The sequence below is a fragment of the Egretta garzetta genome, unplaced genomic scaffold, assembly GCF_000687185.1.
Source record: "Egretta garzetta isolate BGI_Z169 unplaced genomic scaffold, ASM68718v1 scaffold91, whole genome shotgun sequence".
In the NCBI taxonomy this organism is placed as follows: Eukaryota; Metazoa; Chordata; class Aves; order Pelecaniformes; family Ardeidae; genus Egretta; species Egretta garzetta.
In genome coordinates, this window is record NW_009258661.1 from 1,313,680 (window position 1) to 1,340,205 (window position 26,526).

The 26,526-nt window shown below is 44.9% G+C and overlaps 1 protein-coding gene across 1 annotated transcript in view; it reads left to right on the plus strand.

Moving 5' to 3' along the window:
* Positions 1 to 26,526, plus strand: part of MAGI1 (membrane associated guanylate kinase, WW and PDZ domain containing 1) — a gene marked incomplete at its 3' end in the record, with an annotated part of 229,816 nt that overhangs the window by 185,402 nt on the left and 17,888 nt on the right. The window contains 6 exon segments of the mRNA XM_035903797.1: positions 7,835 to 7,866; positions 15,411 to 15,627; positions 21,778 to 21,855; positions 22,281 to 22,286; positions 24,578 to 24,669; positions 25,647 to 25,839. Coding sequence (XP_035759690.1) covers positions 7,835 to 7,866; positions 15,411 to 15,627; positions 21,778 to 21,855; positions 22,281 to 22,286; positions 24,578 to 24,669; positions 25,647 to 25,839 — 618 coding nt within the window.

Here is a 26,526-nt window from a genome sequence, read left to right on the forward strand (position 1 = left end):
CCGCCCCCCCCCCCCCCCTTATGTTTTGATTTGGTTTTGGTATTAAATGCTGAAGTGGTGTAAGTGGAGCAACTCAAACCCACACAGTGTTGTTTTATATCAAATGTGATGTGATGTAACACAAGGTGGCACAGCAGAACCTAATACCGTGCATTAGATAAGGCAGATTTAGCTAGAGATGTGCCTCCCACATCTTCACCGGGATTTGCACAGCAGGAAATGGAGCAGACTTGGAGCTGTGCAGCAAGGATGGGTTTATTCCACCCGTTTTTTTTTCCTCCTACCCTTCCATACTGCCTGTGTGGCATTTTGGCGTGCATGTACTTGTAAATAACGAGTTTTTATCAGCCCCGTTGCAGGTAGGTGCGGTGGCTGCTGCCCTGATTTGGCATTATAATAACCAGTCATAACAGAATTAATGAGGTATCAGAAATCCAAGAAAGGTCTTTGTTTATCACTGTAATTAAATACATTTGGAGAGTCATTAAAAGCAATAGCAGGTGGGCAAAACTCGGGAAGAAGGATGGCTTTGTAATGAACTAGTCAATGGTTTTGTTCTGAGACAGATTGTTTTTAAATATCTATCCTCATGTCTGTAAGTCTCTCTATTCTAAATTTAAATCCCCCCCCCGCGCCTTCTGTATTGGGATTTTATGTTTATTCATTTTCATGTTTATTTTTTCTTGGTCAAATGGACTTATTTTTGTGATGGTGATAGTAATTAGGACTGTACCAGCTGTAAGACCCTGTTAAAGCTGTGTCTTTTGTGCCAGAAGACCTGCAATGTACCATGAGTTGGGCTTGAGAAGTTGGTGGGGCTTGTAGACCAGACAGATTTGGCAGAGGAGGCTGAGCTTCAGGGAGATGCCCCCCAGCTGAGGATGCTGGGGCAGGCTGGGGACACATGAAGATAATGTTGGTAGGGATGGGGCAGCTGAATGTCAGTCCCCAGAAGTTTGGACTCCATCCTTATTCTTAAGGGTTAGTTTCTGAGGTGTACAGTTACATACTTGGAAGTGTAGAGTTACTGATTTATTTTTTAGTCTAATGAAGTTGTGTTTATGAAAACATCTGCAAAACCATTGTCCTCTAGTAAAGATTTTCTGGTTTAGCATGCCGTGTGTGCATGTGCATCCCCCAGGTCTGAAGCTTGCTAAGCAGTCCGTAAATATTAGCTTATTATTAAGGGATGTTATTTATTAATAGCAACATCAAACGAGTGCCAAGAGGGCCCTATGTGTAGGCGTCCCCTTTGTGCGGGCTGGTCTCCAGCTATGAAATACGAGAATCTGCCATAAGCCACACAGGTTTGAGCATGTGGATTTACACCTGGTAACAGCACTGTGATAAGTCTGAAGACAAACGCCCTCACTGAGCAGGATAAATACAGAGGGGACAAGAGAAAAATATGGTTTCTCTTCTGCCAGCGTCCCCCGTGCTGAGCTTGGAGTGGCACACGAGCCTGGCCTTGAGGTGCTGCTGCCCTTCGGTACCCATGTGGCCATGCCATGGGACAGCCAGCTGGGGAGGGGGTGTTGGGACTGGGCATCTTCAAAATTGCAGCATGCCCAAAAAATTGTGACTTGTGCTCTAGAAATAAAGCTTGCAAGTCATGGATTTTGTGGGCTTGTGAAAAAGAGTAGGTACCTTCATGCGTATCCACACATGTACGCTTATGCATATAAAAAAATATATAATACACGTGTACACACACACATGTCTATGTAAAAAGAACATGGGGGCTTCTAATTACGTTCCAGTTCTGGTGTTTACCTTCTCAAATTCGTGAGGTTTCAGAAATTTGTCTATGTCTATGTACATATTTGTTTAAATATTAACAGAGATCTTCATCTTAAGCATATGACTCCAACAGCTTGAGCTTTAGGAAAAGCTCTTCATTAAATGAGCTTCAAAATAAAAATATTAGAACTGCTGACATGCTTTCAACTATAGGGTAGATGGGTAAATGTCACACTAATTCTCAATCTCTTTATTATCTTACTCTTTGCATTACCATATGTATCTTACTACATAGTTAAATTTATGTTTTTGTAGTTATTAAATAGACTTTATTAGCCTCTATCTTCTTTATCGCTTCTAAAATCAATTCTGGTGTGAGGTGCTGAAAATATGAGAGACTTCAATTACGAGGAATTCTTTAAGCATCCTGACCAAGAATGAGTAACTGAGGCTAATACCATTTAACAACTGGGATCAGGTTTGCGTGGCAAGGTTTGGGGGGGATGGCTTCTGTGAGAAGCTGCCAGAAGCTTCCCCCCATGTCCAACAGAGCCAATGCCAGCCGGCTCCAAGGTGGACCCACCACTGGCCAAGGCTGAGCCCATCAGCGATGGTGGCAGCGCCTCTGGGATAACAGCCTTCTCCAGCTGAGAAGGGGAGCGATAGAGCGGCTCGGTGGGCACCTGGCATCCAGCCAGGGTCAACCCCCCCACATCTTTAGAGCACCTAGAACTGAAATGCTTGTCACTGGCTATGCCTCATTACGTAGGGTTTCTTGCCAGTGCCAGTGGGTTAATAATGCCTGAGATGGTCTCTTGACAACATCGCTTTCTTAATGTTAACTTTGAACATCAGCATTAGAAACGTGGCATTTTTCACTGTATTTGGTAGCTACTAGACTTGATTTATGGCAGGGCTATACTCCTGCAGTGTAAATTTTTCTCTCGCTTAAAGCTTGTATTGCATAGCTAATTTTTTTGCTAGTGCAGTGACATGCTTGTTATGCAAATCTAATGATGAGCAGAAAAGTTGGGCAGGGACAAGGTAGGGATTTTCTTCTTGATGATCTCCTTATGGCTGTGCACAGGCTTGCCTCTCTTGCTGCAAATCACTCTGGTATGTTGTCTTGTTCTTTCTCCAGCCTGAAAAGATCAAGTTCCATCTGTTTTTTTAGATAGTATTTGTCCTTTATTAGAAATTCTTTGGCAATGGATTATACAGAATCAAGGGGATTGCTTTGTCACCACCAACCCCCCCCTCCCCTGTCCCCCGGTGGCACTAATGGCCATTAGCGTTAATTATTTAGAGTTCCTTGTTTTTCACACAGAAAGCAGTGATCAATGTGCAGTGCCAGGTATACGGTTGTGTACGCCCCGACTCCAGTACTTTACCCCTCATCTTTCCAAGTGTCTGTTTTCCTTGATACAGCCTTTGGTTTTTATTCAGCACGGTGTAAGCAGCACTGTTTAGAAAATGCGTTATTTTTATTTTTTTCCAGGCAGGAACATTTTCTCTGTAAATGTTAACCTTGTGACACAGTCTGAAATGTTTCTTTTCTTGTGTTTTTATTAATCTCCTGCTAATTTTCTACTATTGTGCGTTCTGGGCACGTAATGGCAAAACCAAGTGGGTAACCTTTTCACCTAGGCTCACCTATGGGTTTTTTTGCTGTTGGATATGGATGGTCCACAGGGTGTCCCTGATTGGGAGTGCTAAGCAGTCATGAGAAGTAAGGATCTAGACACAGTTGTTCTTTCCTTTCATGTGCAAAACCACCCCAAAACTTAAAGATGTTGAGCAGTAGCCACAGGCATTATAAGCAATAAATAAGATGATACGTCTGACTTCTAGCCTGCCTCTTAGCAATTTCAAGCATCTTTGTCCTGTGGGTGGATTGTGCAAACTGGTACTGAATGGCTCCGACTTCAGTTGAAATCCCATTGAAATACAAACCTTTTTTTTTTTTTTTTTTGTGGTGAAGGGAGTTGTGTTCATGCCAACTGGCCTTCACATAACTGGGCTGTTCGGATGGCTTGACTGGATGACTCCTGTGGTACCTAGAGATAGGTCTTCCTTAAGATTCAAATTTTGATCATTGTGATCCACTGTCTCTAAACCACAGGGCTGTAGAACAGGACATGATGTGTCTGGTGTCTTTCTAGGTAATTTTTGAGCATTTGTGGCCTTCTGAGCTCACACCAGAGTCAGGTCCACGTCACGCGTTGCATTCTGTATGTGCTCAGCAAGACAGAATTTGCTATGTGTCACGGTCTTCCCATGTTACTTTGGTCACACGAAGACAAAAGATTTGAGAAAATGTTCCTGTAAAAATTGAGGACTGCTGCATGTTAGAAACAGCAACACTTGGGGTCACGGTTTTGTCCCATCGGTTATTCCATGAACTCATAGTAGGTAGGGTTAGGGAACTTAGAGCTTCCCAGTTCCAAAAGTTTTACCACACAAGACTGCAAAATGAATACATGCCAAATAATATGAAAAAAAACCTGGGTTGCGGCCTTACTTCGTGGACCACATCACTCACAACATAATACAGTGTCACGCAACAGAAATACTGCTCCTGATGGGTAATGGCATTAAGAGTGCTGAAGTCATGGTACAAAACTTGCTTAATGATTTGCATTTTTTCCCCTATGTTACAAAACGCAGTTGAGCAGATGGATGCAGCCAGCTGTACACAGAGCTTTAGGGAGTACTGGGAAGAAAAGAGAGAGGGTTTTGTTAAGATAAATGTAATAATCTCTGTGATAATTAGTTTAATTTAGATGCCTGCATCTGACTCATTTTTGACTAACCTTGTACGAAGCCCTTCTTGCCTTGCTGACGAGTCTGTGAATTTAGTTTGATTACAATCCCTTTTTCTGTGCTTGCGGATTGCTCACTGATCACTGATATTTTTCATTAAGCAGTTGCTTTATTACATTGTTATTTAGAGGGGAGTAATTTGTGCTTTCTAATTAATTTAATTCCAGGCACATTTAGTAAGTAGCTACAATGAGCCCATTCAAGGGGTTTTAGGTCGTATTGACATTGTTTACCAGATGTGCTCGTTTGTTTTAAAACACCGTTAACTCTGTGATGACAACAGCCCCGTTCGGTTGCATGACCCTTCCACCGTCCCTAATCTGCACCTCCAAACTCCCCCAAAATTAGAAGATGCATTTCAAGTACTAGTGAGGGATGTCCATAGGCATTAAATCAGAGGGGAATTATATTGCAAACAGCGTTGATATGAACTATTACTATTCCATTATCAGATTTGAGGGCAGAGCAGCAGAGAAGCCTTTTGGCTTCTCTTAGCCAGGGATGCGAATGCCATTACTCCAACCACTAAAAAATTGGACGATACCAGAAGTGCAAACTGGGTGTTAAATCCATGCTTGGCGCATTTACCTCGGAAAAACTTGCAGTGAGGCTTCGGGGGGGAACGGGGCAGCTGGGAGGATGCGCATACCAAGCAAGGCACGGCCTGAGCAGGGATGGGATGTGGTTAATGTAATCAAAAGGTGAATGTTGTAATTCATAGCTGTTGCCCTCCCAAACTCATAAACGTGGGCAATTGGTTTTGCTAGAAGCTTTTTGATAAAGCTCAGTGTTTTCTTGCTAGTGAAGCTCCCAGGATTTGGGGGTTATTCAAGTGCCTCATGCTTATCGCTGTTAAATGTTGTATCCATTCCATCATCTGAGCATGAAAACTACGTATTACACCTATCATTTGCTCATTTGGCCTGCTGCGTCAAGAACTGGAGTTTTAAAATGAGACCCTAATTAGATGAGTAAATAACATTTTTACAGGAAAATGTACGGGCAGGTTATTCCCCTGACTATAAGCTTGTCCCGTGAAAAACTACCAACATTTGTTAACGTGTTCTGCAGTCACTTACTTTGGTAAAAAGTCAATTACTGCTTGTTCTGCAGCGAAGTCTGGCACGGAGCAGTGACACTGTAAGATTCATCAGCCTCTGAAGGACCCGCCAAACAATGGCCTTGATGTGTTTTCCATTATTTTTCAACCCTTTTCCATCTTTTTTTTTTTAGTGGAACAGCTGAAATTAATGACAAACGATGGAGGGAAGATTTGTTCAGGAGCTCATACTCAGTAAATTTTAACATTTGACGCTGCTCCTGATGCAATAAATTGAATTCTGGTACCATTTGAACCAACAGCCTGGCTGCATCCCAGCTTTATTTTTTGCAGGGACCATTTGAATTGCTGTGATACCTTTCCTGGCTCATGCTGGCCTGTTAAGGGTGCGTGCGTGCGTGCATGGGGATCTGTTCTACCTATTGATTTAATAGGAAAGAGCATCCCTTGGAAAGGGAGAGTAAACGTGTGTGCATGCATGTGGAAGGGGAGAGAGAGAGAGAGGGAGAATGTCTCTCTCTGTGTTTATCTCTGTGATAAATGACGCCTGTTAAAAATGTGACTTGCCGTGAACATTATTAGTGCTTTCCTCTTTAAGTGCATTATACAAACACAGCCACCGTCAGCAGAAATGAAGCTGCAGTCTTGACTGTTTAGTTCAAACAGTTTTGATGTTTCATTGTCCCTCGATCAATCAGTGCCTGGAGGGGTAGCAGCTATCGGCCGGGAATGCATGAGAGTGACGTGCGGAGCACAGATATTCCTCAAAAGCTTGCAAATATTTCGTTTAAAATAGTCATTACAGTTTGCATCCCAGTCTGTGAGCAGGCAGCAAAGTGAGCTCTGTTTATCATTTTTAACTGTGGATCTTCCCTGTTCTGAACTAACATCTCCCAAATTACCTTAAAACGAGCTCCTTCCTAGACAGATTTGTAATTCACTTGCATCACGTATTTTATTCTCTGTGTAAAAGTTAGACGAGAGCACGGGTTTTAGCACAAACAAAATGCATAAAGTAGAAAACATAATGCGGCATAAGTGCCACATAAATCACATCCTAAAGACAAAAGCAGATTTGAAACATCTGAATTACTGAGCACTTAATGTGGAGTGTAATCTTCTGGTTTGGTTTATGTTTGTTTTCTGGAGTGCCACAGAGAGCAAAATCTGGGGAGTTCCCTCGCCTCCAACAGGCGGAGGAAAAGGTGATTTGCAAAATGCCCAGGAAAGAGCTTTTTCCTGCCTTGTAGGTAAATCCCCCGAACAAGTGTCTCCTTTGCTGCTGGGAATTGAGCTATATGCAGAAGCAGTCGATAGAAATCCCACTTGAGTTCTCTTGCTCATCACAGAGCAAGTAAGAGGCTGCTCCAAAATGCAAAATTGTCCTTGAAAAAACCTTCTCTGGTGCCCTCCCAGTTGTTTTTCTTCCTTTGCATTGACTGCAACCTGTGTAAGCCCCCCTTTTCAGAGCCCCCTAGCATCCCCCCCGACCAAGGGTCAGGACATTTGCAGCGCTGTTTTCAAGCCTCAGCTCTCTGAAATTGTAACTAACAGATAAAATCTCTGGCTTCAAAGATTTACACTTAGGATGGACAGGAAGGAAAACGCGTGTTTTCTCAGTAACGTTCACGGGTTTTAGGGATAAAAGCTTATTCCTCCTCAGGCTTTTGTTTTCCTTTGCCCAGCCCGCAGCTCCCAGCTCAAGCCAATGCACATTTCCTTTCAAAAATAGATTTCTAGAGAAATACTTTTTTAAAAAATCAACCTGTTCCCCCTGCGCCGCCGCGATTGGTCCGATAAAATCGCCGAGCCGCTCGCGTCAAAAGGAAATAGCCCCGGCTTAATTGTAAGCTAAGTCTCCCGTAATCCAGGGGAGCATTTGAGATTCTGCCCAAGCGCGCTGGGTTTCGGCGGGCGCTGAGGGCTGTGGGTTTCTCTCCCAGCCTCCCGGCTGCTGCGGCACAAGTCAGCATAGCTAATGCAGATAGAGCGCTCCCCCCCGCTCCCGCTTCCCCGCTCCCGTCTCTCCCTCGCTCTCCCTCTCCCGGTGCTTTGATTCGATATGAACAGACTGGCAACTCCGATGCGAGAGCGAAAGCTGACATAACTCTGCAGATGGCTACGTTCGGATGATACACCTAGGGATTTTTCTTTAAGGGAAGGTAACGTTTAGATGCTAATGTTTATTTTTCCCTTGTTGCCATTTTTCAGGACTGCCGGTCCCAAAGAAGAGCCCAAAGTCGGTAAGCACTTTTCAGCTACTATTTCTGTCTGTCTGTCTGCTTTGAAGGAGAAAGGCATGAGTTCGGTTTGGTTTTGTTCTGGGTCTCGATTGTTTTAAGTTGTCTTTCTGTTGCGACCGTGATTACCTTGCACGGCTCCGGCTGCATGGGGAGGTGAAAGAGGAATGCAGTACAGAAGAGGGACTTGTTTGCAAATGCAGCCTCAGGTTTACAGCTCCTCTTCCCTGACAGATGAGCTTCTCTGTCGTTTAACTTACCAAAAAAAAAAAGCTATTGTTTCCTTTTGGGAAGATGGGAGGCTCCACCTTCTTGCCAGATAGCAATTCCTGTCGGGTGCTCGTAGGCACCAACCTTTTCCATTAACTCCCTGAGTTTTTCCGAGTACCCTCGGCTGAATTATTGACAAAACGGGCAAGCATGCACCTTGTTGAGAGAGACAAAGCATGAACGGAGCATGATTATGGTTCCCAGGGAATACGGTTAGCTGTCCGAGGGCTTGCTCTGGAGGCATTTTCATACTGAGCAGGGTTGTGCTGCAGGTGTGAGATTCCTTATTTAAAAAAAAAAAAAAAAAAGCCAGCAGAACAGTATTTCCTTGTGCCTTCTGATCCTATTTCCCTGTAAAGCTGTTACCTGGATGACATGTTAGCTAATAGCATGGAAGCCGTGATCTGAAGTATCATTAAAGCTCCGTGCGTGATGCTATGGAAGAAATCAATGTGCTATTTGTATGCAACAAAAGGAAATGTTTGCTTTTTAAAGGAAATGGAATACTTAAAGCCTGAAAGTTTCCAGTTATCAGTTGAGAGGGAGAGGAAAAAAGAGAATTCTCTCCCAGTAGCTTTGGGGAAGCAGAGCGAGCGAGGTCTTCGCCGTGTCGTGAGGCGGTGCAAAACTTCACCGACAGTCCCCGATGGGTGCCAAAAACTGCAGCTGGGTGCAAACCCGGGCAAGAGGTTTATGAAGGGGCTGAGCAGAAGGCTCCTGCTTTTAACACGAGTTCTCTGCTCATCCAAAAAGAAAGCCCTGAAATAATTAATGTGATTCTGATGGCTTAGGGCAGCGCTGATTAAAGTCACGTGAGCCCAGGCCTCTACCATTGTCAGCTCGCATTAATGTTGAGAGGCAGAAGTGTGGGGTGTGCTCCCTCGCAGATCACAGGCATGGCAGAGCCCGGGCGCTCACGTCTGTCATACGCTGAGATTATTTCAGCCTTTGGGAAAAAAGAAGCAAGCGCGTAAAATACGTACGCGCTTGGCACGTTGCTTTTCCCTGCCTGCACTTTTTTCCCCAGTCGGAGCAGGAGCGGCTGCACTTGATCCAGACTCTGACTCCGGTCGTTAAAGCAGCCCCGGTCAATGAGTCTCAGGCTGTTCAAAGCGTGGAGGCTCCCACTTTGCCACACACGCTTTTGGCATTGGTTAAAGGAAGATCCTGCCGTGTCAGACACCTCTCTGGGCGGCAGCGATGCACCGTGAAAATCTGAGCAGCCTCTAAATCCGCGTTGGGATAATCCTGCCTCAGTGAACAAAGAGGCTGCTTGCAAACAGGTGTAGCCCTGTAACAGCATATTTCTCCCTACTACTTGCTTTGAGGAGCCAGTCAGCCCTGGGGAAACAGTCCCATTCCCTCACGTACCTCTCCTGAACCCCGCTCACATTGCTTTAGGGTCCCTCCAATAATTTTTACTACGGCCCTAGGTGGTGGTGTTGTCTCTAAAGCGTAGGATTCACAATAAACAGAGCCTCCTATTCCCCCTGCCTGCACACCGGATCATTTGCATCGGCAATTAGCAGCGATGTTTTACACTGCCGCATTGTGCGGCAGCTTTAATGACCGATCGCTCCTCGGAGGGGCAGAGCCGAGTGCGTCGGAGCCAGCACAGCCGCTCCTGCATTCCCAGGCATCGGTGACATGCACGGGTTGAGCACGGAAACCTGGAGCAAAGCGCCTTGGGGCACCCATATGCAGAGGAGGAAGCTGTCCTCAGGACTGTCTGGGGTGGATTTACACCCAACACCAGAGCTCGTGTGGCCAAGGCGATGGTCAAAAGCATAAAAGCCGTGGTGTTGCTTCCTTGGTTTAGTTGTAGGGCTGGTGCTCAGCTGCAGGGTGAGGGGAGCCCAGCCCTCTTGGCCATGAAGATCCCCACTTGCTCTTGTCCTGGCGCGCTCCCCGGCCGGGATGCCGTCTGGCTGCACCCTGCTCCAGCATTTCCCGGGTATGGTTTCCTGCACGCGCGGCCGGTGGGTGAACGTGGGCGCTGCCGGCGGAGCTGTGCGCCCCCGGGCTGTCCCCGGCGCCCCATGTCTGGCTACAGGGCTTGGGTTGAACCTGCTGCCTGTTTCCCCTGCTCCCTTTGCCCAAGGCAGAGGGAATGTTTGCCAGCATTCCTTGATTAATAAATTAGCTGCAGTTTGCAGTCAGCGTACATCCAGGATGGGAGAGGTTGGCCCAATCTTCACTTGTGCTCATTCTTTGTTTCTGCTGCTGCATTGGGGAAAACAGCAGCTCAGGTCTCCATCCTCCTCTGCCTCACTCAGCACAGTGACGAGCCCTCTCTTGTCACCTCGTATCCCTTCCCAGAGCCCAGACAGACTCCCGACTTACTGCCAACGGCTGTCTCTTTCTCAAACAAGCCCTATTTTTAGCCATCAGCCCCAATCCCATATTCCCAAAAGGCCAACTTCAGGCTGTTGGATACCTCCCGGCTGGGAGAAGGTGTTTTAGCCCCTTGGGGAGCTTTGTTAGTGCTGGGGCTGCGACAGCACCTGGGAATGTTGTTCTGCCTTCAGCTCAGTTTTCCTGGGCTGTGTTTTTCAGCCTGTGTGTATCTTCCGATGAGCTTTGCTCTTTTTCTCAGTGTTTAAGGAGAGTTTTTCAACCTTAGTGGAAGAGCCAAATTAGTAAAAAAAAGGTTGCCAGGCATGCATGGGACTGGGTACTTCCAAGTCCTTTCTTCCAGCTTTCCCCCCACCAAGGATATGCTCACAGCACCTCTCTCTGTTGCTTGCTTGGTTTTAGTTTCCCATTGATTCTTCTTTAGATGAAAATGAGTAGTATTTTTATATTGACCGTCTGAGGATGTACATTTTCAGTGTGCAAGTTCTCTAGTATAGCAATTTCCCCTGCAATTATCCTGGTATAACATGGATGAAAACAAACTTTTTTTTTTCTTTTTTTCTTCTTTTTTTTTTCCCTCGTGTTGCTTGCATCAAAATACTCCACAAGGGGGCAAAGATTCCCATTTCCAGCTCAGTTTGCTGTAGCTGCCAGGGCGAGTTTCTCTGAAATGCTCTAGAGCACAAAATCTGCAGCTAGATCATCAGAAGACAGGATCACTGCAGGGGGAAGAAAGTGCTAAGCTCTTCCAAAAATCTGTTTTTTTCTTTTGGGTGTAAATAAATACGTTGTCAGCATAGCTGAATTGTGGCCAAAAATGCAATTCCTATGCACAGCCTGTCCCTGACAAGAGACTTGCCACGTATTTCGGGTGGAGAGGCAGCACTTGGGGCTCTGCTGGTGCCCTGGTTTTGTCAGGAGAAGTAGGTTCCATAGCATGAGTGTTTGCACAACACATCCCTCTTCATTCAGAGACCATTCCCCACCCCCCCGCCAACCTTGAAATGCAGTGGGAGGAAACCACAGCAACTCTTCTCCCTTGCAGTTTAATGCCTGGAGAATCCCGTGCCAAAAAGCTTTGGTGTCCCTTCGTGCCGCAGGACACGCTCCCTGCTGCCATCGCCTCTTCTGCTGCGGGTTTCTCTCTGCCTGACACAGACATACACAACTGCTGCTAATAATTAGCGTCCCATCTCTGCCTCCAGCCACCTCGTAGCCCTGTCGTGGGCCTCGGTTGTTTTAGCAGTCACTGTACAAAGTAACATCTAATTACTCTCTCATTTAGCCTGAATGACAAACTCGTCTCTGCTATGTGGGTACCTGTAGCATTTTCCAGGCACTTGGAGACTTTTGTAAGCAGTTTTCCTCCTGTCTCCTTTTGAAGCACAACAGCGTCAAGCTCCCCAGTTCACGTCACCGTTGCTGTTTATTCCCTGCCCGTAATCAGAGGACGATGTAGGGCTCAGTGTGGGCTCACTCAACCTCTCTGCTGAGGGAGAAGCTGCCTCTCAGGTCGGCAACTGGAGTGCCTGTGGCTGCAAATGGGATTGCACAGTGGAGGGAAGGAATCCTGCAAGGCTGATGGATGCCCAAGCCCTGGCCACTGCTGCCCCCTCTTCTGCAGCAATTGCCCCCACAGCTGCACTTGGAAATCTGAGCCACGCTGATGTTCCTGGTAACCTCAACCAGTGGGGAAAGGGCAGCTAGAAAAGACTTTCTTCCCAATAGCACATTTTCTTCATCTTAACTTTTGCAGGATGAGCACTGTGAAGTTTCAGCAAGGGCATAGGGAAACTGGCACAGGCCACGCATCTCAGACCTGGAGGGGCTTGGGTAGGGCACGGGAAGCTCCAGCCTTCCACATATTTATTTTGTCACGGTTGTAGTACAGTACCAAGGTGATTGATTTTTCCCATCACCTGTATTTAAGCATGCAATCTGCCTAAAAGGACTCGAGGAAGTCATTGTAGTCTTGATTTCTAGCCACTTTTGGTCAAGAGCCTTTCTGGCAAGCTATTTATGCTTATCCACAGCTCTGGAGAAGACCACAGACTGGAGGGACAGGGGTGCTCTTGCTGACTTGGGTAGTTCAGTGCCCCCATGCTCTTGTAGCTACTGTGAGAAGTCAACACGATTCAGCCGCTCTGCTTTACTTTGCGGTGAAAAACATGACCAGCATCTCAGGGTGAGGTCTGAACCGCCCGCTCTGCAGCAGTCTGGCACCAAAACAGCTCTGTGCTCATCTGGCCCTGGTTTAGCTCCTTTCCTGCCCGTGTGAGAGCTGAGCGAGCCGGGCAGCCAGACCCGGACCCGGGAGGATCGGCCCCAAAGCTAGGAGTGAGGCAGGAGTTCGAGAAGCCATCCTTTCATGGTGTAGCCTTTCATTGCTGTACCCTCAGCTCCCATCTCTCAGGAAAGCCCCACCTTGGCACCAAGGCACAAACTCCTTGTGCTGGGCGGTCGCCGTCGCCACGGGGAGAGCAGGGCGGTCAGACCCTGCGAGTCCTGCTGCTCCTCGTGTGCTGCAGCCGCTGCAGCCAGAGGACAAGTTTGGCCCCAAACCTTTTTGGCCTCATCTGGTGATGTGAAAGACAATTAATGTTGTCTTGAATTAATTTAATTAGATGTATTCATGTTTTCCATGATTGTGTTCTCCTTTCTCTGCCCCCCTTTTCAACTGCTAAGTAGAGACGTTTCAGGCTTTTTGAAGGAGTTACTGTTTGGAAAAACAACTGTCCCTCTGAAGACGTTTTCCCCTATTTCTCGCTAGATGTCTGTGTATTGCAATTGCAACTCTAGTTTAATTAGGGGTGGTTTTGCTTGAGATATGCTGACACTTCCATTTGCAGCCCAAATACAAACCAGAATTCATAGTTTGTTCAATATTTAGACCTTTCGTATCATAAAGTGAGAACACTTTTTAAAGTTCAAACTTTACTTCTTTTTAAATCGGGAAGTTTTCAGAGAGTTCTCAGTTTCCCCAGGGGCTGAATAAAGCTTCGCATTTTAGTCCCTGTACTCCGACTTCTGTAAACCAGCTATTTCCAGTGAGATTGGCCTGAAGTTTCACAGGATGCTTGGAGTTATTTTAGTAGTTTGTCCAAACAAACAAAACAATCCAGATGGCTGGACCCAGAGTTGTAAAGTGGTTTTTCTTTTCTATTTTTTTTTTTCATTTTTAAGTTACAAAGGAGTGATTATCCTCAGCATAGATGTTTTAAAACTGCTTCATTTCAAAACTGATGGGCTGCATGTGAATTAGCTTCTTTTACCACTTAAAAAGCTAAAAATGTTTGAAATTGGTTCAGATATTTGTATTTGAAAGTCTGCAGATGAGTAATCACAGCACGTATGCTTTGTTCAAAATTGCTTTAAAGGACAAAGGCAATTTCACATTCTAGTCGATCAAGATACTATTTAAAAAAACGCTGGTTGTGGATCAACAACTTGAATGTGAGGCTGAGAGGTCAAAGTCATTTGGGCTGTTGGAGCTGGGTTTTTTTCTCAGTGTAAACCTAAAAATACGTGCAACTTAAAAAAAAAATAAATTCTTGTTAAGACTCAAAAAGAGGGCACTTTCGTGTGGTGACTTTCTCCTCTGTAGTTAGTTTGGCCCTGCTGTGATGGAGCATCGGCCGCCTGGGGTTTCGCGTTCAGGGTAAGGGAGGGGGTCCTCAGCCCCCCGTGCCCTGCAGCCCCCTGTGCTGATCTGCTCTGTGTTGGCCGCTGGCTTTTCTCCCGACCGCTGCTTGGTTTTCTTTGGAGAGGTCCCTGAAAGCAGAGGTTCCTGTTGCACTGGTTTTGGGTATCCCCTGCCAGTAGGAGGCCTTAGATTTTTGTCTGAGATTTCTTGGTCTTGAGCGGCCGACTCCTTTTAGCCAGGAAATTGTGGATGTTGTAAGAACAACCTGTAGGATGCTATTTTTTCTGACCGCCCTCTGCGTCACAGCAGCCCCGGGAACGTGCCAGTTCCCTGTGCTGGAGCAGGTGGGAGATTGGACACGACCTTGATACCAACCCAAGGTCATCTCAAAAGAGCATTAAAAAGCATTTGCTGTACAGTTTGGGGAGCTCTTGTTGAGGAAGCATCTTGCTGCATATTGAGCAATACAAATGCTGGCGATGCAAATGTGACTTGTGCTCCATTTGAGCACACCGTTGTGAATTTGAGTTAAGAATTATGTACCCTGCTTAGCTAAATATTGAGCAGACAGAGCTCTTGACACACGGCTTTTGAATTAGCCTTGAATTTAGGCGGACGTATTTTTTCCTGTTTTAATACGCTCAACTAAAACAAGGAAATCAAGCTGCAAATAGACACTTTCACATTTGTGAAGTTCTGCTGTAATCCTGTGGATGCTCTGGGAAGCAGAGATGTGAAAGCGGTACCTTGTTGTCCACCCACTGGTGATATGGGGGTTGCAAGAGCTGCAGAGGAAAAGTGATCTTTCATAGTAAGAGCTGTGCTTGCATCTGTTTCAGAGGGACTGTTTAAGTTTTCACAGTGAAATTTGGTAGTTTTTCCTTTTTCCTGCAGGCTCGAATTAGACCCTAATGTTATCTGAGTAGAAGGTTGTTGAGTTTTTCTGCCTTAATGTAGGAAAAAATAAGTGCACTGAAACTAGTAACCTATAATGAGATTTAGATTTGTTTTGTGCGTGAGATGGAGAACTGCATATTTTTTTATGATAAATGACTTTGTTTTGCATATCTCTTTCTGTCAGTCTGCCTATCAAAATCTGTCATCGGGGAATTTAACTGTACCCAGCATTAACTAGTGGCAGCAAAACTGTGATTTATGTACTTACTTATGTGCATGCAGAAACCCTGATCAAAGAAGGGAGAGAAATTGATGGAAAACACCCACTCAAAGACCAATAACCGTCTGTTCTCTCTCTTTCCACTCGCTTTCTTCCTTACAGCAACCACTTGAAAGGAAAGACAGCCAAAACAGTTCTCAGCACAGCGTCTCCAGCCACCGCAGCGGGCACACCGCTTCCCCCGTTCACAGCACGCAGGTGCTGCCGGACTACGCCGCTGCGGAGGCGCCGGCTGCGGATCAACCGGACAGTTCTGGGCAGAAAAAGCCAGATCCGTTCAAAATCTGGGCCCAGTCCAGGAGCATGTATGAAAGCCGACGTGAGTATGAAGCAGGTGTGGTTGCTAAGGCTACGGCTCTGGCAGCTGCTCTCTGTATATTTTCTTTGCGAAGAACCGAATCTTTTAGATTTATGTTGAAAATGTAAGGCTTCAGTTTGTTAATTCGGTAGCTGTCAATGATATCTACTTGAGAGAGGTGCACTTTACCCTCTGATGAGGAATGAATTTAGATCGCCTCTAGGAAAGGGCATTTAGACCAATGCTTAATACGAAAAATCCCTTTAAAATTAAAGAGCATCTTTTCCCCTATTTTTTTTTATTTAGGCTGAAGGAGAATTTCCAAGTTTGTTATCCAGATTCTAAACTCTTTTTTCAGCTTAAGACTCAATGTCTGATATGCGTAGGAATTTCAGTAAGGAGGGGAAGTATTTAGTTTGCTGAAATTCATATCAGATGCTTTCCAGTCTCACCCTGGGGAGGAGAAAATCCAGCTGAGCCATTTTATTTTGACCAGAGTGGACACTTTAACAGTACAGATATCAAGTGTCTATTGTAAGTGGCTTTTATGGCAATTAATAATCTGCACACTTGGCTAATAGTTCAGCGGGGCTTTGACTCTGCTCCAAGACTATAAATATGGTTTCAATCAGTTCCTTCTCTGCAAACGAAATAAACACCCTGGCTTTGCTTTAATTGCACTGCTGAAGATGGTTGAATCTGTAAAAGCTTGTTAAAGAAAGAGCTAGGGCATTAGGTTAATTTTCAAAAGCAATAGTTACTTTAGTTACAGAAAAGGGAGCTTCAAAGTCTTGGTGCTGTAAAAGTATCACCTGGACTTGGATTTTATTGTGCTAACTAGAAATCGGTAAAACCAGGATGAAATGAATGTTACCCCAGAATGAAAAATGGAAGGACTGGGTTTTTTTCTGACCAAATGAATCACTTCAAAATCTTATGTCCTGAAAAAATTAAATCGTGAGTCACACTTTCTTGGCTGAAGATGCGTGTCTTTGGATTGAATGTCTCAGCAATGCAGTTTGTAGGTGTCTAGGATGAAATGAATGTTACCCCAGAATGAAAAATGGAAGGACTGGGTTTTTTTCTGACCAAATGAATCACTTCAAAATCTTATGTCCTGAAAAAATTAAATCGTGAGTCACACTTTCTTGGCTGAAGATGCGTGTCTTTGGATTTGAATGTCTCAGCAATGCAGTTTGTAGGTGTCTCAGCTTCTGTGCGCTGCTTCCTTCCCTTCCTTCCCAGGGATTAGGCGTGCTGACCCTGCGGGCTCTTGGGCCAGGTCAGGCTGATCTTGGGAGAAGCATGGTGAAGGAACATCTTGTTGAAATAGGAAAAAGGGGCAAGAGCTGAGGGACGGTGCCGCCTCAGTCCTGCAGAGCCGCGGGCAGAGCTCCTCCTTTGCCTGCCCGGACAGGCAAGGCTGAGGCCGTCCCATGGCACCGGCATCACCCTTGCTCAGCTCACGTGGTTCCCATAGGTGCTGTGCTGGCATTGCTTCTGACCCCCCACAGCTACTTAGCTAATTTCTAATTAACTGTTTAACTCATACCAATTAGTCATTAGTATCAGCTTAGCAGCCCTAACTCCTGCCTGTCTTTCCTGATAAAACCCGAGACTGAGCCAGAGAAATCCAGAAGTGCACAGGCAGTTGCCCTCCTGTGTCCACCTCCACCACCATCTGCTAAATCCTCCCTCTTTCCTCAATGGCTGCAGGTATCTTGTAGAGGTTTTGTCCTTGTCTGTGATTAGAGCCTTTCCAGAGGCCACCTCACTGTCTCCTGACCTGCTGGTATCCCATGCCCCATCTCTCCCCGTGCCTCAGTTCTCTGTGCTTGGGCCTTTTGTTAGACTGGGATCTGCTATGCCCCTTCAGCTTCCCTCTCTCACCTTCCCATGGTCCAGCATCTCTGCAGTGGGGTTGATCCTCTCCTACTGCTTCAATCCTTGTCTCCTGCCTCTTCTACCAGATGAGACCTACCTGTTCGGGCATTAGTGCTTTTCTACCACCTTTTCGTCCCATTGCCATTTCCTTCCCAGGAAGGTGTTTTCTGGGATTTCTTGGTTTCATAGATAGAGGGGTTTTGGAGAATGGCAGAAGTGTGATATGGTCACGTCTCCTTGTAAGCATGTGCCGCTAGAAGTGTCCAAGATCCTATGAATTTCCGACCCTGAGCTGGAGTGAAACACGTTCCCTGGGGATTAACCTGCACTCTTACCTAGTGACATGGCTTTGCTGCGCCTAATGTAAGATGAGGAAAAACAGGGAAGATAGAGTCTAAATGAAGAAGGCAGTTGGACATGTGCTGTCTCCTGTCGTGGTCTGATCCCAAAGAGTGACTGGTGGTTTTATTCAGAGGTCAGTGGTCAGCTCTTGCTCCTTCCCTCGCCAAGACCTCACCTTTCATCCTTCTCCCCAGTCTCATAGACGGAGGCTGTGGTTCACAGCTGAAACCCGGCACCTCTTCTGCCCTGGGAGCTTGGGGTGAGCTCCATGTTTCTTCCCCTGTGTTTGGCCTGCGTGAAAAGTGGGCAATTGGTGGCTGCTCTGTTATGAATGTGAATCATCCCTTTGAGATTCGCTTCCCAGTGTTGCCCAAGCACTGGCTGGGTGGCTCTCGGACCACTCGTAGGGAGCTCTGCCGACATGGAGCACCACAGACTGTGGGATGGGAGAAACCATTCCCTTGGCCTCCAGGGTCACTGTGTCTGCTCCACATGTGCTGTTGTTCTTCATGGGTTTACCCAGCTGCGGTTCAGTTCAACTCCAGTGCCTCCTTTGGCTGGCAGTGATACAGTCATATCATTGCTTTCTTCTTTGCTTGAGCACCCATTCCCTTTGGCTTTGGGATGTTGGCATCTCCTCTGCCATGACATACATAGCGCTGGGTGCTGGGTATGACTCTGCATCCTTCTGATGAAGACGTGAGCAGAACTGAACACATACCTGATGTACAGCAGGAGGATGTCACCCCAGTGCCCTGCTGAGATTGGCTGATGCATGCTCTAACTGGGGCTTTTGGTGGGTCCTAGAAGCCTCCACTGCCCCAGGAGCCCCAGCTCAGCTGGCCCAGCTCTTCCTGCTGCCCAGTCCGGGGCTTCCCCTCAGTTGACTCATGACCTTAAGTTTTAATAATCCTGAAAAAGATTATAAAACATTCTTTTGAGAGGCAGGGTTTTGAATCTCTGACAAGTGGACTGAAAAACAGCAACAACCCTGTGTGTTGAAGTATAAGATTAAGTTAAAAAAGACAGAATTTTAGAGCATTAGATCATCTTCGGTGTTTTATTTCGTCCCATTTGTAAAATTGCTGAGTATAAAGAAAATGTAGTGCAAATTTTCAAGTGCAGTTGACACCAAAAGATGAATTCATTAGCCCCAGCCCAGACAGATTTTTTTTTTCATCTAAAAATAATAATATAAAGGCGCTTCATTCAATATATGAATACATTGTCTCCAGGATGTTTCTAAGAAGTACTGAATCTATAATGACCACCTACTGCCTTTTCACTGGGAGTGCATCCCACTGTTATTAGCATTAATAATAATAATGTAGACATGGAAAGCACACAGGCAGGCAACGTTTTAATTTTTCAGAATTGGTAAGATGCGTTCTTCCTTTCTTTGAGTATTCTTTGGATCAGTATTTCATAAAAAAAGACTATATTTGACTTATGTGACTTGTCTCACTGAAGCTATTGGTAGAGCAGAATTTGGTTCAAAAGCATCAGATAACCCATAATTTTGTAAAAGCCTGTATTTTTTGATTTACCGAATGCATCTTAATATCAGGAAGTACTCAGACTCTGCAGAGGAGAGCCACAGACATTGCCTGTTTAGGGGAAGAAAAAAAAAAGGGAGAAAAAAAGCTAGAATTAATAATGCAAAGTTAAGCAATGGCTCCATAACCGCGTCTGGACTCTGGTTCAGAGTGGCAGCAGATGAGAACTGCAACTTTTTTCAACAAATATAGGCTAAAGTTCCTTCACATGGAGCTCCCCTGGGAGAGGGGATCAGGCCTGCAAGGTGCTGAGTGCTTGGGCTCCAGTCCGAGGAAGTTTATTTTCAAGCTGTAGACCCAAAGGGACTTGGGTGCTTTAAGGCTAAGGGTGAGCTCAAATGCTCTGCTGCAATCTGGCCCAGAGTCGCAATTCTTTGCTGGATTAAGATTTTGGAGAATAACCGGCTTTGTGTTGAGGGAATCTGAAAACAGATCATTTGGTGATGATAACAAATGCGCTCTTCGCTGGTGCTGAGTTTTAGCTGCCTGAGCTCCTCTTTGTGGGTAACTCATTGCTGCCAGTGGGAGTTGTGTACATGAATCAGAGAGAAGGACAAACCCTTAAGGTTTAAACACTGAAGCGGTTCCAAGATCCGGGAATGACATTCATGAAGAGCACTCGGGGAGAGAAACAGCAATTGAATAGTTTATCAGGGAACCGCAATTCTGAAATCTCACACTGTTTTATTGAAAATATATTTTTATAGATATGCTTTTTATTTTTCAATGTATTATTAAACTTCCTTAAAGATTAACGCAATCTGTTGTCAAATTTTTCTCATGTGGCCTGATTGCTTTGCAAAATACCATATCCTACATATGGCCATCTGTCAAAACAGCAGTGACAAAATGAATTAATCTGAATTGCAGATGTGTTAATGAATCCCTTTGAAGGGCTTAAGCATTTAATTAAAAGTAAAGCAGAACATGATAGATAATTTTTAAAGCTTTTAAAATATTCTAAGTTATCGTTAATATTTGAATTTTATTTTCAGGCACATCACTTATTTGGTAGGATTTTCTCTCTCCAAATCTAATTAAAATAATACAAACAAGTCTCGACCCCAGTGTGCAGCGTTCACTCACCAGCAATTACATAGAATTAAAAATATTTGCACAATGATACCAAACATTAGATACTTTCTCCCTAAAATAGAAAAGACAGTACTCTCAGGAAATTGCAGCCGCCTTCTCATCAGTCTGGCTTTAAAGACGATAGTTAGTAAAAGCCCCTTGGTAGGGTTATGTCCTTTTATTGTGTTAGTAGGAGACCAACAGTTACAGTCATACACTTGGGCACACAGATGTGCCCGTGCCCTTAGAGAACGGCTTGCTAAGGAGGACGGCCACGCACGGTGTGGGCAGCAGCGGCTGCTGAGCTCTTCCCAAGCTGGGTGGTGGGCAGGCTCTGCTGGGGCTCACCAGCACCAGCCTGGCCCCTGGTTTGGGCGAGGCATCGCGCCGTCCCCACGCCTCAGCGGCCGAACTTGGTCATCTTGTCAAGAACATGCTGAAGCCATCTTTCGAAAGCTTTCCATGCCACCATGGTTGATTAAAGGGAAAAGGCAGAAAAACTGGAATCTTCCTGCAGTGGGATAGTTTAGAAAACAGAGCTTTCCTGCAAATACAGAATCTCATGAGATTTATGGCTAAATCACAGGACTTTTCAACACTGAAATTCTCTATCAGCTTCAGTGAGACTACTCACGCTTCATTTCAGATTTGTCCTTATATACTTTGCTGAATCTGGGCCTTAAAACTTTTCTACTTTGCCAAGCTATGAGTCACTGAAAGTGCTGCTGCCTCAGACGAGCTAGTGATTAAAGCAAACTCATACTGATTATTTTTGAATCCATCTTTTGTTGAAACTAATGCCACCTTGGGCAGAATTTTTTTTTAATATAACATGTAAGATAATCGTTAACGTTTGTATAGGAGAATTTGATTAAAATTACCTCTAGTTAAGCATTGTGTTCATTGTTCATCACCACGTATTTAGAATTTCTTTAAACATTAGAAAAAGGTATTTCCATTTGGAAAATTAACTGTGTCATTACGGTGGAAATTTTTTTTGTAGAAAAGCATTTTTGTGGTGTTCTCAAAGAGATTCTTCCTCTGAAGAGAAAAAAAAAAAAAAAGAGTTCTTCAGATATACCTGCGTGCATGTGCATAAATGTGTAAATTCATATGTGTGTGTATTATATATCCACATGTACACAGGCATGTGCAAATAGATGTGAAAGTTAGTATGTTGTAATCCATAGTAGCTTTAACCTTAGCAATTTATGCATGACAGCCTAACATGATCCATGCAGTCAAAATTAATTAATTGAACTAACAAGAAAGCAGATACATTAAGCTTTGCAAAATTGTAAAATTAATATTACAGCTATGTCACCTTCGCCTGCAACTGGACTGAGCAAGGGTGAGAGAGAGAGAGAAATCAATTCCACGAGTTTTGGAGAATGTAAGACTGTGCCGAGAATGTATCTGTGTCTTGTGATGTCTTGTTCTGGTGTCATTGCTGCTCTGTGGCGGGGGGCTCTTCATCACCAAGGGAGTCTGGCAGGGCCGTATCCAAGGTTAGCCATGAAGGTGCAAAGTATTTGCTTTACTGTGTACTGGCTAGCGGCGGATTTCATAGGTGGTTGGGGGGGGGGGGAATCATGTTCCCATTTTGTTCATGAGTTTGCCTGTGTAGCTTGCCAACAGGGCCATGGCACTTGCCCTTCCTTCCATTCCTCCTCACGGCCCCAGCAGAACTCTTCTTACCACTTTTGCGACGCTCTCCAAATGGTCTGGTTTAATTCAGGTTGAGCAGACTGGCAAGTTTTACCTGTCTGGGCTACGTACACCTTTTTTTCAGAAAGAGTCAGACATGCTTGAGGTCAGGTCAAGGTGCAAAGATGCAATGATTAACTCCTGGAGGCCATTTTTCATGCGTTTTCAAAAAAGTTTCAGCACCACCATGACATTTTCCCTTTAAGTAAGGAAAGTGGCTCCTCTATAAGTGCTACTGAATAATGGACAACCTAAAATGATCGTCCAGCATAGAGACCCTCAGGGTGTCCCACCTCAGCTGTATGGAAGCACAGAGGCAGACGGGGTTTTCTGGGCTGTGCCAGTGAATCACCATACTGCAGAGCTGGCGCAAAAAGCAGTAAAAGGAGTTTTGTTTGGTTTGTACTCACCTCGTATAAATGTGTGTTGTCTGTATGTTTGTTGTATCTGTGTTTCACCTCTCCGTAATCCTTCCAGCGGAAGGAGTGTTCCATGAATGAACTTGCTTCTTTGGGTACAGATTTGTCTTTTTTTGTTGCTTTGGTTTGACACTGCCGTTACACCTCGGCTTGCCGTTGTCTCCAGTGGCCCTTAGTTGGCTAGCTGGTAGCTGAACCAGAAACATAAGGCATCGTTCAGTGAGGCTGGAGAGCTGACAAATGGAAAGGTGTTGAGAGATGCTGAGGAGACAGGCCCACGCTGAAGCTCTCTGCAGGAAGCCATTTTGCCTCTGACAGATCCAGCACACACTATTAATTGGTTGGGGGCAGCCTTTGCCAAAAAAAGGCTGCAAAGTGCTGGAGAGATGCTTCTGAATGTGTCTGCTCTTCACGCCCCCCCTTGCTGAAGGCAGTGGCAAACGCCAATTAATTTGTTGGCTAAGTTCTGCTGTTGTGCCGCCTGTCTGGACGGTGGCGAGCTGCCTTCAGCCGGCTCTCCTGAACAGGTGAACCACGCAGGCTTCCCGCGTTGTTCATCACCCGATTAATCTGTAATTGTATCCGGACAAAAATTAGCATCTGGTTCAGTAAGGTAATGTGCACAGGTCTTAAGCTTAGTTTATAACTGCAAGTAATCAAAATGTGAAAATACGATATATAAACCCCATGACTATAAACCCGTTTGAATGAAAATGTCAAAGCAGACGTCTGCGCCTTAGCCTGATGTTTTAATTTTTAGTATTCCCAGGTCTTAAATTCATATTATGTTTTAAACCTGTTGAGGCACTGAAGAGAGAGGATCAGAGCTAGCCAAAAGTCTCCACGCTGGAAAGCACCAGATGATTAGACCCAAACCTTGCGCAACAGGCACCAACCGTGTAAAATACAGCTAGGGCCCAGCCTGACACTCACTGATGTCAATGGAAAGCAACCAGTTTATCAGAAAACGACATTAACGTGTTGCATCCCGTATCTGAGTATGCACTTACTTAAATTGCTTTCCTGAACGATAGACTTTGGTTTCTTTACTAAAGATTTAGGCAGCTGACTTGTAAAGGAACAGCTTTTTTTATCATTAATTATAAATTTTGGGAGGGGATCATTACAAAATTAGTCAATGTTACAGATACTAGCCAATAAATATTAAATGAACCTGAAGTTGTCTTCTGATATGATTTAATGTTAGCAATTAGTTTTGCATTTTTAAAAAAGGGATGAAAGCAAGCATGAATAAGTTAATATAAAACATTACTGTTCAACCACACTTCAAGGTTAGTACTTCACTGTATGTAATATTCATACTAAAAACCTTGCTGGTGTTCCATACTAATGAGTAGGTAAGATTGAGCTTTTTTGTGTTTCCAGCTGGTTTTGTCTGTTCAGTGGTTTTACAGAGCCCATACACAAGCAAGTGGCAGTCAGGAGAACTGCTTTGCTTTCAGTGGAGCCCTTCTGTTTTACACCAACTGGGGATCTGTCCCGGAGTTATTTAAAGCAGCATCAGTAGACAGATAGTAAACTGTGCTTCTGAAAGTTAATTAAACAGTAGAAGTCATAACAAGTGGCTCTTTTGTCTCCCATGAAAGAGGAGGCAGCTGTATTGTTTCTGGCAGAGTGATTCTCTGTTGTACACATTTATTTATTGATGATTTGGAAGAGGCTCTTGCACTGGGTAATGATGCTAATATTGATGGAGGGAAATATTACAGTGGTAAACACATGGCAAGTCACAATTAGACACCTAGAAAGTAGAAACCACCGTGTAATTTTTAGTAGTGATTTAAATAATAATCCTTTAGTATTTAAACCTATAATATTCTTAATTATGTCTAAAAATTCAAGCCTGCCTCATTTAAAGAATAAAATCGTGTAGCAGATCCCTCCACACATGCATCAGAGTAGTCCTGATTTGGGCAGACAGGTGTGGGGTTTTGATTAAAAATTACAGGTTTTGTTCTTTCCCTTCAGTTCCAGATTACCAAGAGCAGGATATCTTTCTATGGAGAAAGGAAACCGGTTTTGGATTTAGGATTCTAGGTGGAAATGAGCCTGGAGAACCTGTGAGTACATCTAGAAATGGTCTTGTTTTAACTCCTGACATCTTCTAGAATCGCAGCAGTAGCATGTACAGATGTGCAGAACTGCGCCATGGTGTCTCTTAAAATAACGAGTGGGCTATGTATTTACATCCCACAGCTCCTCTTCACCCTCCCTCCAAAAAACAAACCGCAAGTCTCATCACTGAAATATGTTTGGCTTCCTCTGCCATTCCCTGTTTTTGTGATAGCCCAAATGAAAACGCACAGGTCTGAAATTGCCTGGACACTGAGGAAAGGATGTCCTGGTCAGGATTGCGAGTATTTTGATCTTAAAGTGTCAGGTTTTCTGTTTGCTCAGTTCCCTCCTTGAATTCACTTAACTTCTCTACCATAAATCCAGTGCCTGTGGAAAGATGTGAGGCTAAAAACACATGGTCTTTCATGTGCTGCACAGGTCAAAGCTACACAGTGGTAGCATAAATTTCCACATATTTCCCTGCCAAAATTATTTTGCTCATTTGTGGAAAGAGGGGCCATGAATTCCTCTCCTGTTGGAGTAACTCCACAGAACTCGAAGAAGATAAACCTGAGTTAATGGACAGTCGAGTGGTATGGAGCTTGTAGACCCTAGAGGCAACTGAAAGGATAATTCAATCTCAGCCTCCCTGACAAGACCCTCAGTGCTTTTAACCATCTTCCTCTCTGGTCCCGGTCTGGTTGAACACATTTCCCAAGGCTGTCTGCCATTAGAGTGACTGGACTACCTAAAGAAACAAGATGTCAATTTATTCGTTTCACAATGTGGCTAGATTTACATGGAGCTGCTTTCACAGGAGCAACTTTCCTGACCGGCAGATATTTGTCAACAATTTCCCTACTAAATCGGGTCTAACTACCAGTGCCCCTTGCTTCTAGCTGGCTGTTGAGCTAGTTCTCATTTATCACTATTTTTTTTGTCTGTCTGTCTTTCCTTTCTCCTGTTTGTGCTAATCCATCAGATTTACATCGGTCACATTGTACCGCTGGGTGCTGCTGATGCTGATGGCCGCCTGAGATCAGGTGATGAACTGATCTGCGTGGATGGGACGCCCGTTGTCGGGAAATCGCACCAGCTTGTCGTCCAGCTTATGCAACAGGCGGCCAAACAAGGTCACGTCAATCTGACCGTCAGGCGCAAAGTGGTTTACACAGGTAGGCTGCAGCGTCGCTCTGCAGGGGTAGATTTTCTTGCCAGACTCCATCTGTTCAGCAAACGGTTTAAAGAACAAAAGCTCCTCCTTGTAATACTGGGAAAACTCAAGGGATGTGGTGTTATTCTTCCTCTTTTGGCTATTTTTAGTCCTTTTTGTTCTTGATCAAATACGTTTCAAGTATTTTGTTTCCAGTCAAGACTCTCTCAATCTCAGTTGGCCTCTCCAGTCATCTCGAAGGTTTCTGATAAAATGGGGAACTGTTCGGTTGCAACATATAATTTTTTGGTGGACTCATGTAGCAACAGACACTGTGCCTGCCGCCTGCCTGTGTCCTCTGTTTTCTTCCCAAAATAACCATGCTGCCTGACAGCCACCTTTAAAGTGGGAGTGAGGGAAAAGAGGTTGAAGAGTCCCCAGGGCAGAGATCGAGTGAGGGCACTGGTGTGTGATGTCTCAGGCACCGGAGAAGCTTCAACCGAGGTGGTACCATGTACTCAGCTAACTGCAGGATGCAAAACTGTAAGCATCGTTGGTTCTGGTAGTGCAAGGTGTGTGTGTTTGTAGTAACAGAGCAGCTTCTGTGTGCTGCCTTATGCTAGGTGTTGTGCACATGCTGCACGAGCGTTTGGTCTGAATGGGCAAAAAAGAAGCTGGCAGAAAGGCAGGAAAGAAGAGAGGACTGACA